Consider the following 13,702-nt stretch of genomic DNA (forward strand, 5'->3'; position numbering starts at 1 on the left):
CTACACATGGATCCAGCCATATCGATGCAGAATTTGCATCTCATTGATAATGCAGAGCTCCCCGCGTTCTGTATTTCCAGGACTTAAGCCTCTCCACCTCTCTACTCGCCTCCGAACCACTTGCTCCTTCAACCATGTAGTGACGCCAAGGCGACGTAGCCGATTGACCCATAAGCCCCGTAGGATACGCCACGCAGAGAGCCATCTCGTCATTGGATGAACAGCTGTGTATGCGGGGCCGTTGTATCCAACCCTAACCAGAGGGTTCAGATACACGCCCTTCTGCACTGACAGTGGATTGTCTGCATGTATAAGACAACATTCGGAGCCTTCGAGGTGGTACTCTGCTAATGAATCAGGGATACCTCGAAAACGTAGCGGTGAGCTGCCAATGAATGGACTAGCTGGCATTGCGACTAGAGACATGTCAGTTTCTGTGAAGTTTATAGAATTAGATGCCTTACCCATGCCATTCCAACAACTTGTCACTGGAACAGGAGCAAAGCGTTTCAATGCCTGTCGAGATATCGCGGAACGGAAATATGGCCATGTCTGCATGATAGGCTCATGGCCTTCACTATCTCGAAGCGCAAATGTATCATAGAAATCCGGAGGCTTAGAGAAATCCAACGAGCAAGCAGCACCGAATTGGCCGTCATTGGTTTCCAGAAGTTCGAACACATCTCCCGGCTGATGACTGGTTAGAACCCACACCTGATAATAGACAGAAGAACATTCGACGAACCGTGAACACAACATCATTCAGAAACAATATCTTATCGAAAGTAATCCCGTTCCGCGCGAGGTCTTGCAGAGGTAACAAGCTCAAATTCCGCACCCGAGCTAGATATGGCACTCGCCTAAGCTCCTTCTCCCCATTTGGTGTCTGAATCCAGCCATTGCCACCAGCAGGCGCTGCTATCTCATCCTCATGCGTCACAGGCGACAAGGTGATATTCCTCGGTACCCGCATCCGCTCGAGTTCCCAATCTAGTTCACGCAGCGCGCCTTTGGTGTTGTCGTAGCTCCCGCTTTCGTAGATGCTGATGAACACATTTTCAGGACCGAGCGTTGTAACCAGCTCGACGAGGGCTTTGCTCCAGTGGGTGCGCAAGACGAGCTCATTGTTCCAATTGACGCTTGCGATGTATATCCGTTCTTGCTTTCGCGGTCGATTCCCGTGGTGGGCGTGGTCTGCTTCGTATATCCGGCGCTGAATCAGGTGTAGCTCGGCGAAGCTCCATATTGCGAGGAGGATTGCGAGTGCCCTGGCTATGCGAGAACGGGAGAATCGTCGGGAGGTGGACAAAAGCGTCATGGGAAGTGAGGGAGATGGCGTTTGGTGTGAGGATTAGTCGGGACGCGCGTTGTCCAATGGTGGTGACATAGCTGACTGGAGTTTCGAAATAAATGTCTTGAAGATGAGATTAGAAATTGTTGAGAGAAACAGCTATGCAATCAAGGGAGCAATACACAGAGCTGCATACTTCCGAAAGGGGCAATACATGTGGTGATCATCGGCAATCGGAGAGAAACCGTTACCTGCCGATCGGTTATTCAGTATGAAAGCTATTGACGGATAGATTGAATATGCTCGGATTTGCAGGTGGGATTGTACAATTGATTGTCTATCGCCCGATGTAGGAAATTTTCGAAGAAAACCACAACAGGGATAAAGTTAGTATACAAGGGATAGTATTCAACGGTCTTCAACCCAGGAGGTGCATCATGGCCGTCACAGGCTCACAGCAAGATAGTAGCTGGCAGCTACTCCACTAATCCACAAACGAATCCGAGTACCCAACCTCGTCTGACTCGCCGCAGGACTCCCGACTCGACACCGTCGTACGGTCGTACTACCCTCATCCTCAACCCACAGCTTCCCAGGAAGCGATTGGGGAAGTCGTGAAGGCTGTACCTATTATCTTTCTAAATAAAAGATCAAGAAAAATATTCTGTTCAGTTGTTGGGTCCGAGTTCCAGACGCGTAGTTGGCGAACTTTCCGCCAACTGGCCAGTCCAGCCAACTGGCAACCTAGGGCCCTAGGCTATCGATGAGAAGCGGCAGAATATCATCTTCCACCAATCAGATCCCGAGAATGTGTAGGCCTGGGGGCAAAAAAGAATCAAGCAACTGAAGCTGGCCGTACGGCGGATGCTACGGCCCCTCGTAGCATAGAAGGAAACGATGCATGCTGAATCCGAGGATGGTTTACAATCTAGTACCTAGGACTGTACCTAACTATACCTAGATTTCATCAACCTACACTCTACAGTACGGAGCCTTACTGTCACCGCCTTAGCAAAGCAGAGATAGTCAGAATGAAACCATTCTTCCCTTTTGAGCTTACACTGCTGACACTTATCCTAGATACTTATAGGTACCTACTGTGGAATCTTTAAGACAGCATAAAACCGGGGCGTAAAGGAATGAATACAACAGCGAAACCCGGGGCCGGCTGTGTACTCATGTCTCATACAAAAAGGGGCAGCACTAACTGAAGGCTGCATGAGGAAGGTACAGAGATGACAGCGACGCTAAGCTGCGAAATCTCGCATATGAATGGACAAACGAATGGAGAAGAAAATCATAACATTTCTCACTATCTACAGAGGGGATTCAGGAGCTTATCCCCATGACCGCGGAGGAGAGTGCTCCTACCCACAGTGTCCTCAGCGAAGCCGATCCCTCCTGCATGTCAGCCTCAGGCGTAGCAGTGGCGACGGGTCGGGCGGGGGACTGGACTCCTGGCTTTGATGACCAGAAGCGGTCTCTCTGCCGCCCGATTTGTCCCGCCGCTCTCCTGCAGCCTGTTCATGGCTGAGCATTGCCGGGCTATTGGCATCCTCGACCCTTCCGGCGCCCTTAACCCCCGCACGGGCTGTCCCTGTTGCCGCAGCGTCTTGGGGACTGGCTACCTGAAAAGGAGAGGTGGAGACTCAAGAGGCTGCTGTGACCTGCAACCCCTCAAGAGAGGAGATGGGCGCCGAGTCTGCCCGTCTACGCTCCTCACGCTGGGCCAAGAGCACATCAAGATGCGAACGGGTACCGGTCCGCAAGCTCCCGTGTGTTGGCCGGTCGACAATCAGCCAACTCCAGTCTGGTTCCTCCCGAGCCGGCCTAGAAGCAGGCGGCTTGATCGGGCCTTCCCCAGTGGAGGTTGGCGACGTCGACTTTGATCGGGTGGGGGCCAGCTCCGTAGCAGCTGGAGCCTCCACAACCTCATCGAGCGTGTCAAGAGGGTAGGATCCGGGCATGGTCGGCGTTGGCGAATCCCAGTCCGCTCCGAAGGGGCCTGGCTTTCAAAAGCGGGCCACCATTCTTCGTCAGACGGGTCTGACTCCGAAGTGGCCTGCCATTGAAGAGCAGGCCACCATTCGTCGTCGTCAGAGTCAGACCGAGCAGAGTCATCTTCTTCCGACGGAGAAGGCTTCAGGGCAGCAGGAGCCTGCTGGGAGAGAGCAGGCTCACTGACGACTGCCTGGACGGCGACCTTCTCCGTGCCATCCAGAACAACCGGAGTCGGCTGGGCCACAGCGCTCGTGACTGTCTGGCTCGAAGGCTCCGAGGCAGTGGGGGCTTGCTGCGAGGCAGCAAGCTCACGCACAACTCCGTCGGTGGCGACCTTCGCTTTGGCGGCCAAAACAGTCTGGAGCGGCTGAGAATCACCGGGCTCACTCGTGGTTGCCTGGGTAGGCACTGCTGTCGGAACAGTCTCGAAGCACGCTTTCTTGGCTAGAGCTGGCTGCGGAACAGCTGGCACGCTCATAGCCGCCTCGAGCGGGACCTCGGCGGAGGGCTCTGGGACGATGGGAGTTGGCTGCGGAACAGCGGGTTGACTCCCAACTTCCAGAGTAGGCGCCTCCTCGGTCTGGACGCTCTCGGTGTGCACTTCCAAGACTGGTTGCGCTGGAACGGGCACGTGGGTTGCCTGGACAGGCTGGGCTGGGATTGACTCATCCCGGGCAAGCAACTCAGATTCGGCCTTGCGCACCGTTTCCTCTGCGACTTGCCCGACGCACCCGGTGGGTGCGATTGGCTGGATCCGGTCAATCCAAGCAAGCAGATCAGACCAGCCCTTGTAGACCATGTCTCTCGTGATCTGCTTCTTGCGCGCTGTCCATTCTTCCACGGGTTCCATGCGCTTTTCACCCTGCGGATGGCTGGGCCAAGGGTATTCGTACTCCGTAGCAGCCTGGGCGAGCTGTTCAACAGCTGGCGCACTCCTGGCTGCCAGTGGAATCTGGTCAATGAGTGGCGCCTCCACCTCGTAAAAGGGCCACCACGAAGTAGCGAGGTACTCCTTGGTCTCCAGCCATTCCGGGCAACCGTCATGCGGAGCCAAATCTTCCCCGGACTGTGACCCATCCTGGGGTTGACCGGACTCCGCAATCTGGTCGTGGGATTGCCGAGCACCGTCGGTGTGCTGGCTTCGGATGTTGGAGGATCCGAAAGATGTGGCTTGAGCTGTGGCGGGGCCCACCAGGGGGGTAATCCCGTGCGGGGGACCCTGGTTGTCGGTGGTAGGATCGGGAGAAGGACAACATTGACACGTGCCGTCCCTCACAGCGAGAGCTAGGAACAGGCCGATGCGGCGCTTCTTAGGCGCGTGGGCGCAGGCGTTCCAAATCGCAGCAGAGGCGTCAGTCCTTGAAATGGCACCCGGGGAAGGGCTGCCAGGACGCCTCTGCTCGTGAGGGCTCGCAGGGGGGCTCAGAGGTCCCGCGGAGGAAGCAGGCGACGCCATCTGAAGGGGAATGACCCCGTTGCAAGGCTGTGGTTCCTGAGGGGGCGCGGGGGTGTGCAGAGGCGCCGCAGCGGAAGCAGGCGACGCCATCTGGAAAGGGATCACACCCATCCGACGCTGGGGACCCTCAGGAAGCGTTGATCCTTCTCCGTTGTCCATTGTGCTAAGAGGATGTCAGACAAGATCTCATGAAATATCAATAGATGGATGGATGAACAGCTGGATGGATGAACAGCTGGATGGATGAACAGATGGATGCATGTGCAGATGGATGCATGTGCAGATGGATGCATGAACAGATGAATGGATGAACAGATGAATGGATGAACAGATGAATGGATGAACAGATGAGTGGATGAATGGATGAACAGATGAATGGATGGATGGATTGATGGATGGATGTGTGAAAGGATATGTAGAAGGATGGATGGATAGCTCATCGAGTACAAGTGAAGGGACGTGTCAAGGGTCATACAGGGAGCAGACGTGGTCAAGGTACATGGTATGAAAGCTGATGTGACTTACTTTTGATGGGTCTGGTGGTGGTCGTGGTTCGGGGAGACTTTGTCCTGGCTGGGGTTCATGTTGTACTCGATGTTGTACAATTGAAAGAATGATAATGTTGGAGAGGAGAAGAAGAAGAAGAAAGATTCGAGGAAGAGGAAATTTTCATTTATAGTCCTGGACGAGAAGAGGATCAGTGAAGTCCCTGTGTTTGATTGGACGATTCAAGATCACCGTGATCGCCCAATTGGAAGTTTATTTCTTTGTTCACGGGTGAACCCACAATTGCGTTTGTCAATGGCAAATAGGACAATCCCTTAATAGGGTAACGCATCAATTAAACAAAGAAATCTCTGCATCTCTCCTTCCCGAGTAACTGTAATGTATCTTGGGTCAGTCATACTTGCCCTTTACGGCAACCTATAAACCCAGCGTGCTGTTCCACCTGCACTTTGGATTTAATTTATTTTCTACTTTTGTTTGCTGAAGAACCCATACCTTGCAGGAGTTGTGGAGTGCACTAATATTGGTCTCTGTTCGAGTTCTCTATCGCTCCACATCCACCTAATCAATTATACTAGTTTATATACATATGCATTTAATATGAACACACTGTACATTCATGGATTCGATATTCATTGTATGCCTGCATATCTGCACAGCGTAGATAAGGTTACAGGTCCGTGTACGGTCCGTGCCGTGCAGATCACGCCACGTGGGGCCCGCTGGCTGACGCTAGGCAGGTCTCACTCTCGGGGCCCGGGGGTCCGTGCGATCGGGTTGCCGAAAACTTCCCTCCTACAACCATTCGGGTAGACTGTCCCACGCAGTCCACGGCATGAAATCCGTACTTTGAATATCAGTACATGGCGTTACGATATAGATATGCACCATGTAATTAGTATTTACCATTCAAAGGTGGTTTCAGGCAACTCTTGGTTTATTGTCGCCAAGTCCACTACGTATGGTCTAATTCGCGGCCCCATAGTAAACAGGGTATCGAGCTCATCGTATTCGCCTTAAGCCTCGAGCAAACGAGCAGATTGTTTTTGTCTCCTGTCCCTTATTGATTCTGCGAGTGATGCATCAGCGCTGCCGCCAATCCTCGACCTCTCGTGGATTTACAAATTACAGTCTGTATGAAGGTACCCGGTGTTTGCTCCATCGGTACAGATGTCCGGTACTAACAAACCTGGAAAGGCTTATGCATTAGAAAGACACCTCAAATGTCGTCACTTTCCTATGTGCCGCGTGCAGCCCGTAACACCGAGATTAATCCCCGCATCTGCGATTTGGGAGCCGAACATCCGCGGCAGCGAACAATCTACAGATGGCCAATACAAGTCTCAGAGCCGGATGACGATACCACGGTATTTCCTGGCCCATAATACAGGTGGCATACTGCCTACGGGAAGACAGGCCTTAGGCTGCGTCTGATGGGGGTGCACCAGATGAAGATCCTGAGTATACACGCGAATATTATCGGTTTATCTCTTGAACGCATCAAACAGCAATGTAGCCAGCGAGTAGCATATTATTTACTCTTGGAACTCTTCTCTATGCGACACGCCCGTAGAGCCGTAAGGAGGGGATCGTAACCGCGCTGAGGCAGCCATGTCGCTACACCTACTACGTCTGGGCTTCTTCTAGGAGGTTATTACGCTATTGTGAGGCTGCTCCCTTGGTTAAACTACGCTCCTCCCTGATTTGTGGAGACTCAGCTAAAATTACCTGAGGTACTCTATTCGGAGACCGGTGATACCCTCCCATGACTAGGGACTTACAGGAGAAAACGCGTCCGATCCTACCCATTCACCAGGGAACAAGTCGCAGTGCGCCGATTCATTCGAGGGCGTCATAAGCTACTGGATTATGGTCTTTGGTCGGCAATCCGCCATGTATACAGTCGCTGACGCTTCACAAGTTTCACGGAAGACCAGTGCGCCTTGTTGTGTTGGGTGATTCGGATCATACGAGGCAAGTCTATCCCATCCGTGAAGTTTACTCCAGCATCTGATAAAGATAGAGCCTGACGAATCTCCGTTTTGACTCCTCCTACAGGCGTTTTATCACGTCGGCATGATCGACAATGGGGCGCAAGATGATCGAGACAAGTGAACCATCAGATATCATTTGGGTCTTTGTGAGTCGAGATGCCCTGAAGATCTTTGATCTCGGGGGATTTCCACATTAGACCGAACCCTTCCATTTGACCTAGGACGTGACTACTTGTAACTGACACATATTGCGCCAGATGATGAGACACTGTCACACTACCTACGATTCGGATAGCGCCCCCTCCCCTAGACAACGGTCAGTTCGTTACAGCCTCGAGCCGCGGCTAGGTTGCTACCTCCATAACGCGAAGACTACGGAAGGATATAGAGTGCCCGAGATGTTGGGCTCAGGCCGCATGGTTCCATTATGATGTGTGGAACTACCTATTCTACGCTGAAGCCTGTGCCTTCTCTTGTCGGTGAAGGTTCAAAACACACTGGTTATCAGAAATTGTACTGACATTCAGCTCGAAAACTGTATTCGGGTCTGTCTGTGCATGAAACGACAGTGTTGAGTTGCGACTTGGGGTCTTTATATTGTGGGACGGGAATTTATTGTGAGCTGTTCAAACAGGAATATTTCGAGGATGCAACAATTTTGCATCCGCCAAATCCAAAGAGCTAGATTCTTCAGGTTTCCCCAATGGCCCATATATCTGCTCAGAGCTTAGACTTCGACTTCTTGCCAGTTACATTAGGCACCTCATCTCCGGAGAGCAAGAAGTCTGGGTAAGACAATTCTCCACCGGAAGCACCGCCTGCCGACATGCGCCAGTTCGCACCATCAACTATGGACGTGTTAGTCGCAACTCCTGACAATATGATTCCTCATATGATGACTCACCGACAAGGGTTTGACCTGTGACATAGCTGCCAGTATCTGAGAACAGATACACAGTGGCATCCGCAATGTCGCGGACGTGACCAAAGCGGCCGAGGGGTTGAGACTTGGTGTACGCTTCCAGGGCATTTGATGGCAGTAGGCGCTCCAGACCCTGAACAAAAGTGAGTTGATTGAATCTTGACAATTAGCACTCTACAGGAGTTTACTTACCTCAGTCTGTGCAATAGGACCCGGTGCGATAATGTTAGAAGTAATGCCGCGGGGGCCGTACTCGATGGCGACACTGTGCGACAAGGCATCGATACCGGCTTTGGCAACGGAGACATGGGCCTGGAAGGGCTGGCCTCGGTAGTGAAGAGTGGCGCTGACGAAAATGATCCTTCCGCCGGTGCCTCCTGGCGCTGGTTGAACTGAGATCATGTCAGTATTCACTGTTGACAGATGGCCATTTCCGCTGAATGATGCACTTACGAGATTTGGAATCCATTCTATGCTTGCGGCCTGACTCCTGCAGATAAGGAAGGGTGGCCTTCAGGGTGTTATATGACCCCAAGACATCGATGTCCATGACTGACTTGAAGGCATTGACGGAAAGTTGCTCAATCGAGGCGAGGAAGTTGCCCGCTGCTCCGGCGCTGTCGAATACCATCAGTACCCAGATCAAAGACTCGACACTGGCTTCAACGGTCAACATACATGACAAAGTCAATGCCTCCGAGCTCCTTGACGCAACGTTCGACTGCTTGCTGCAGACTATCAAGCTTGCGCACGTCAACGGCACCAATACCAATGACCTTAGCACCGGGTCGGGCCGTCGCGATGTCCTTAGCGACGCGCTCAGTCTTCTCGACGTTGCGACCGATGATGCAGGCATTGGCACCGAGATGAACCAAGGCCCGAACCTGAGCACTACAAATAGTTCCAGCACCACCTGTGCAGAAGACTACCTTGTTTTCTGGGTGGAGTTAGTGAGATGACAGCCACCGAGAACCCGACAAATGCTTACCAAAAATCCCATCCTTCCAGGTGTCGCTCAAATATTCATTCTTGGGAAGAGGCATGTTTTTTACTATGTATGTATTTGGATGGGATGCTTCAAGGGTCGTGGAGAAGTTCGAGAGATATTTAGGGAGGTGGTTTGACGATACCCGGCCCCGGCTCCCCACACGATGAACCTCGGCTTCGGAGTTGTGCATATTGTGCATGATTACTTATCCACACTAGCCGTTTTCGGGGCTTGGCATCGGCCTGACAGCACGTGCCGCTATTCCCATGGAGGCGAGAGCTACAGTTTTAGACAACCTACAGTAGTTGCGATCAATATTGATGCTGTCAGCGTGGGGACTGAATATCTACGGGTTCTGCGAGTCCTGAAGTAGACTTAGAATGGAGTATCTTTTTCACATCTACCTACGACTCTGTCGAGGGCCGAGGCACTACCTATTCGGGGATATATCTTAGGAAAAGTTATCTTCACTTATAGGTAGCAATACAACTGTGGTTCCCGTTTGACTATCTCACAAGTGCAAAACTCCCTTGGAAGATTATAATCTCTCCTTAGGACTGTGGGATGTACAGGTTCAGATCGAGGAAGGTTGTTATGAAGTGGGAGATTGTCTAGCTGTGGCGCCCGAGGTCGGACTATGTAAAGCAGGGGGAACGTAGCGCGCGATCTTTTCAAATTGAAAGCACGCCAGAAAAATGACAACAACGACAATGGATTCCCACATGAACATAGACATAGGCAATATTTACTGTGTATGTGTACCTAGGTCTCCGTGTAGATTTCCGACCATGAATCCCCAATGATGAACATGCGCCCGCTGATTGGCTGGCGCAAAAGCGGACCCCGACGTCACCAAAGAAAAACAAAGCAACTTCGTCCTCTGCTTCCAAGTTGTTTCTTCTGCGCAACCCATCTTGAACCTCATTTTCTTCGTCAAAAACACCCTCAAGAGAAGCAAATTTGATTGCTAGTTTGCAATATGGCCTGTCCCATCAGCGTCAGCAAGTTTGTCGGCACTGTCTCCCTTGGTCTGCTTACCGTACGTCAATCGCATCATACAATGGATTCAACCAACACTGACAACTCTCCTTCACCATACAGGGCCTCTCCTACTCCACATCTGCCATCACAATCCCGGCCCTTCAGCTTCTGCCATCAGCGACGACTGCCGCCCGCTCCCTGAATGAAGTGAAGCGCCTGGGTCGCCGATATGCCCTGCGCCTTTCTTTTCTGACCAACACCTGCTTCTGCTTTGCATGGTGCCTCTCTTCTCCACGCCGCCGACACCCATACATGGTCTGGCTGTGCCTAGCCTCCACTGTCGGTGCGCACGGTGTCGACTTCTGGTTCAACCGTCACCTCGGCTTCAAGAACTGGGTATCCGCTGTGATCCGCGACGTTTCCCACTTTTCCCTGGCCCGCGATTCAAACACAAAGAAGGATGAAGACCTCGTCGTGGTCGAGGCTGAGGATGATCTGAACGGGGAGACCGTTCAGCGGGAAATGGACCGAGAACGCCAGCTGCACCGAGTGCGCGCTTGGTTGTCCGGTATTGCGCTATCCATTGGTATTGTCGGTCTTTGGGGCGACAAGAGATAACTGGCGTCATTGACTCCTGGATTGCCAATACTATCAGCGATGGGGATAACACTGGTTGTTGCTCCATGCCTAATTTCTGCCGAATGCGTTCGGGTTACCATTATTGATCGCGTCTATACTCTTAGTGCTTGAGACCTTTGGTTCTGCTCTGCTTTTCCAATGCACATCTTCCCCCTTACAGCCCGGCAAATCTAGGAATGCGACGTCTCTTACCTTGGTTGCGGATCAGCCCGAACGGGCTCAATTGACTAGCCAATCTCGTCATACGAGTCAAGGCTCATGCACCCAACATTGGGCCTGTCCCTCGTTCCTCTTTGGTGACTTTGGAGTAGAAACTAGCAGAAGCCAGGGCACATGCTTGCCGATCAAAAGTCGCGGGTCTCTGATTTCTCGAGGTGGCATGATCATCCTCATCATCATGAATGCATTCAGTCTTGTTATTGCTAAATGTACGCGTTGACCTGTAATTAGCCCGGCAAATACTCTACCTAATATTCCGACTCCTACGCACCGTCAATGGCATTCGCAGCCTCCAGATTTTCAAGAGTCACTTCGTATATGTACATGTTATGAAGCAGATAGTCAGGTAGTGAAGAGATGTAGAATGAATGAAACGAAAATCGACTTGCCTGTCCAAGTCAACTGCCCGGACAACATGGACCAAGTGGATGGTTTAAACCAACTGGCCAACCACAGCCGACTAGCGACCGAGGCTGGCCAACTGGCATCGAAACAAGCTGACCACACTACAGGCCAGGTGGAGCACTCCAAAATCTATGCGGAGAAGCAAAGAATCATTTAGGAATTTCCCCGATCAAAAGATTACTTGATCGAAGACCTGCTTGGCAGCTCAGTCGCAGTTTATGACTAGTCTTGTGGGTTGTCAGTTGGTGCGGTAGCTCTGAGATCCGGAAAAAGTGCCTCTAGCCCCTGTTAACTGACTAGACTGACTTTAATATCGGTTGTGGAAATGAAGGCCCTGGAATGACCTCAAATGGGTTACGGTCAGGCAAATAAGCCGAAGAAATGCAATTAATCCCAATGCGCTAAGGAAAATGGCGGAGTCTCCGGAGATGAGACCCCTGACGCCTAGATAATAAAACGCCCATAATGTACCAGGAGGTGTTCTCGACGATCTGCTACATAGAAGTCAGTTTGTCAGATTTACAAGTCCCAACACCATGACCAACTTTACCATCGTCAATGGCCAGCTTTACACTCCAGGGCTAGCGATCGTCGATGCCCCGCAGCCAAACACGCCCCTCGGAGGAGGCACGTCAATGCGCCCAGTCCAATGAACTTTCAGCTGATGATTTAGACAATCTTCAAGTCGCAATCGACGTATCCGGCAATGGCCAATTACCGTGGCCAGCAATCACTGATACCCGTTCACCTACGCGCTTCCACAACATCACCCTCTTCTTAACCTCCGACGCGTTGTCCCACAATTTCACCATCTCCAACGGCACAAAGCCCGCTTCCAACACAAGCTATGTCGGCCCGGTCTTGGACCTGGAACCGTCATCCACCGTCAAGCATGTAAACTGGCTTTGGCCCGATTGCCTCGCGGGAGACGGCTCAGGCTCGAAAGACTCGGCGCGCGGTGCATACAATATCTCCATGCACCAGTCGTTCCGCTGGAATGGATCTGACTATTATACAGTCTTTGACTGGCCGATCTCTGCCACAAATAGTATACCGGAGCGCGAAGACCGGATCGATTGTGCGCTGCTGGAAAACAAGGTTCTTAGCGCGGCAGAGATCGGCGAGAGTTCCGATTCGCTTCCTAGGCAGCCGTGGGTTGATGGGGGTAGTACGACGGTGTCGAGTCCTTCGGCGAGTCAGACGGGATTGGGGACTCGGATTCATTTGGGGAATAGAAGAGTAGCTGGGATTGCGATTGCTGTGACGGCTATTTTGCACCTTTTGGACTGAAGACTTTTCCTGGATTCTATCCCTTGTATACTAACTTTATCCCTGTTGTGGTTTTCTTCGTCGCTTCCTGCATCAGGGGATAGACAATCGATCGTACAATCCCGGAGACCTGCAAATCTGAGCATATTCAACCTATCCGTGAATGGTTTCATACTGAATCGTCGGTCGGCAGGTAACCGTTTCTCTCCACTTGCCGCTGATCCTCCCCTGGGTTGCCCCTTTAGGAAGTATTCAGCCCTGTCTATGCTCCCTTGATTGCACAGCTGTTTCTCCGACACTTTCAAACCTCATATTCAAGGTATCAATTTGAAAACTTCAATCGGCTATGTCACGAATGCTGGCCAACGTGCAACCCGACTAATACCAACTTGACACCACTCGCCTTATCCCTCACTTCCCATGATGCTGTTGCCCATCTCCACGACCTCCCGACGATTCTCCCGTCCTCGTATAGCCAGAGCACACGCAATCCTCTTCGCAATATGGAGCTTGACCGAGCCACATTTGGTCCAGCGCCGGATATACGAAGCAGACCACGCTCACCACGGGAAAGGTACCACGAAAGCAAGAACGGATATACATCGCAGGCATCAATTGGAACAATGAGCTGGTGCTACGAACCCACTGGAGCAAGGCCCTCGTCGAGCTAGTTACAACGCTCGGTCCTGAGAATTCTTGTTTGAACAGCTTAGGATAAATTCCCATCCCACAATATAAAGACCCCAAGTCGCAACTAGAACACTGTGGTTTCATCCACAGATAGCCCCTAAGACAGTTTACAAGCTTGATGTCAATCCCATAAGTTTCCGATAAAGAATCCGTGTTCCGAAGGTTTACCGACAAGGGAAGGCATCGGATTCATTGTGGAACACCTAGATCCACACACCATACACCATCCGGCCTACTGTCAACTTCTCACTCTATATGTTTCTGTAGTCGTCGCGATATAAAGGTAGCAAGCTGCGGCTCGTGGCTGTAACGGACTGGCTGTCGTGAGGCAGGAGAGGGA

At 51.7% G+C, this 13,702-nt stretch overlaps 6 protein-coding genes across 6 annotated transcripts; 3 read left to right on the forward strand and 3 right to left on the reverse strand.

Moving 5' to 3' along the window:
• Nucleotides 1-1,318, reverse strand: N7515_000325 (glycosyltransferase family 69 protein; the record flags this gene model as incomplete). Its single annotated transcript, XM_056661069.1, has 3 exons — nt 1-416; nt 465-690; nt 746-1,318. 3 exons carry the CDS (start codon nt 1,316-1,318, stop codon nt 1-3), a joined length of 1,215 nt encoding a protein of 404 aa, XP_056526235.1.
• A 1,318-nt stretch (nt 1,319-2,636) lies between these two features.
• On the forward strand, nt 2,637-2,825 carry N7515_000326 (uncharacterized protein; the record flags this gene model as incomplete). Its single annotated transcript, XM_056661070.1, has 1 exon — nt 2,637-2,825. The coding sequence occupies one exon, from the start codon at nt 2,637-2,639 to the stop codon at nt 2,823-2,825; it is 189 nt and encodes a 62-aa protein (XP_056526236.1).
• A 261-nt stretch (nt 2,826-3,086) lies between these two features.
• Nucleotides 3,087-4,907, reverse strand: N7515_000327 (uncharacterized protein; the record flags this gene model as incomplete). The annotated part of the gene is made up of 1 exon (XM_056661071.1): nt 3,087-4,907. The coding sequence occupies one exon, from the start codon at nt 4,905-4,907 to the stop codon at nt 3,087-3,089; it is 1,821 nt and encodes a 606-aa protein (XP_056526237.1).
• Nucleotides 4,908-7,969: 3,062 nt separating this feature from the next.
• N7515_000328 (SDR family oxidoreductase) lies at nt 7,970-9,214 on the reverse strand (the record flags this gene model as incomplete). The annotated part of the gene is made up of 6 exons (XM_056661072.1): nt 7,970-8,097; nt 8,154-8,304; nt 8,364-8,563; nt 8,625-8,788; nt 8,850-9,108; nt 9,160-9,214. 6 exons carry the CDS (start codon nt 9,212-9,214, stop codon nt 7,970-7,972), a joined length of 957 nt encoding a protein of 318 aa, XP_056526238.1.
• Nucleotides 9,215-10,138: 924 nt separating this feature from the next.
• On the forward strand, nt 10,139-10,758 carry N7515_000329 (uncharacterized protein; the record flags this gene model as incomplete). Its single annotated transcript, XM_056661073.1, has 2 exons — nt 10,139-10,198; nt 10,261-10,758. 2 exons carry the CDS (start codon nt 10,139-10,141, stop codon nt 10,756-10,758), a joined length of 558 nt encoding a protein of 185 aa, XP_056526239.1.
• A 1,181-nt stretch (nt 10,759-11,939) lies between these two features.
• On the forward strand, nt 11,940-12,693 carry N7515_000330 (uncharacterized protein; the record flags this gene model as incomplete). Its single annotated transcript, XM_056661074.1, has 2 exons — nt 11,940-12,030; nt 12,077-12,693. The coding sequence occupies 2 exons, from the start codon at nt 11,940-11,942 to the stop codon at nt 12,691-12,693; spliced, it is 708 nt and encodes a 235-aa protein (XP_056526240.1).
• Between the last annotated feature and the right edge of the window lie 1,009 nt (nt 12,694-13,702).

This window comes from Penicillium bovifimosum (genome assembly GCF_028826915.1).
Source record: "Penicillium bovifimosum strain IBT 22155 chromosome Unknown utg000001l_segment0_segment0, whole genome shotgun sequence".
NCBI lineage: Eukaryota > Fungi > Ascomycota > Eurotiomycetes > Eurotiales > Aspergillaceae > Penicillium > Penicillium bovifimosum.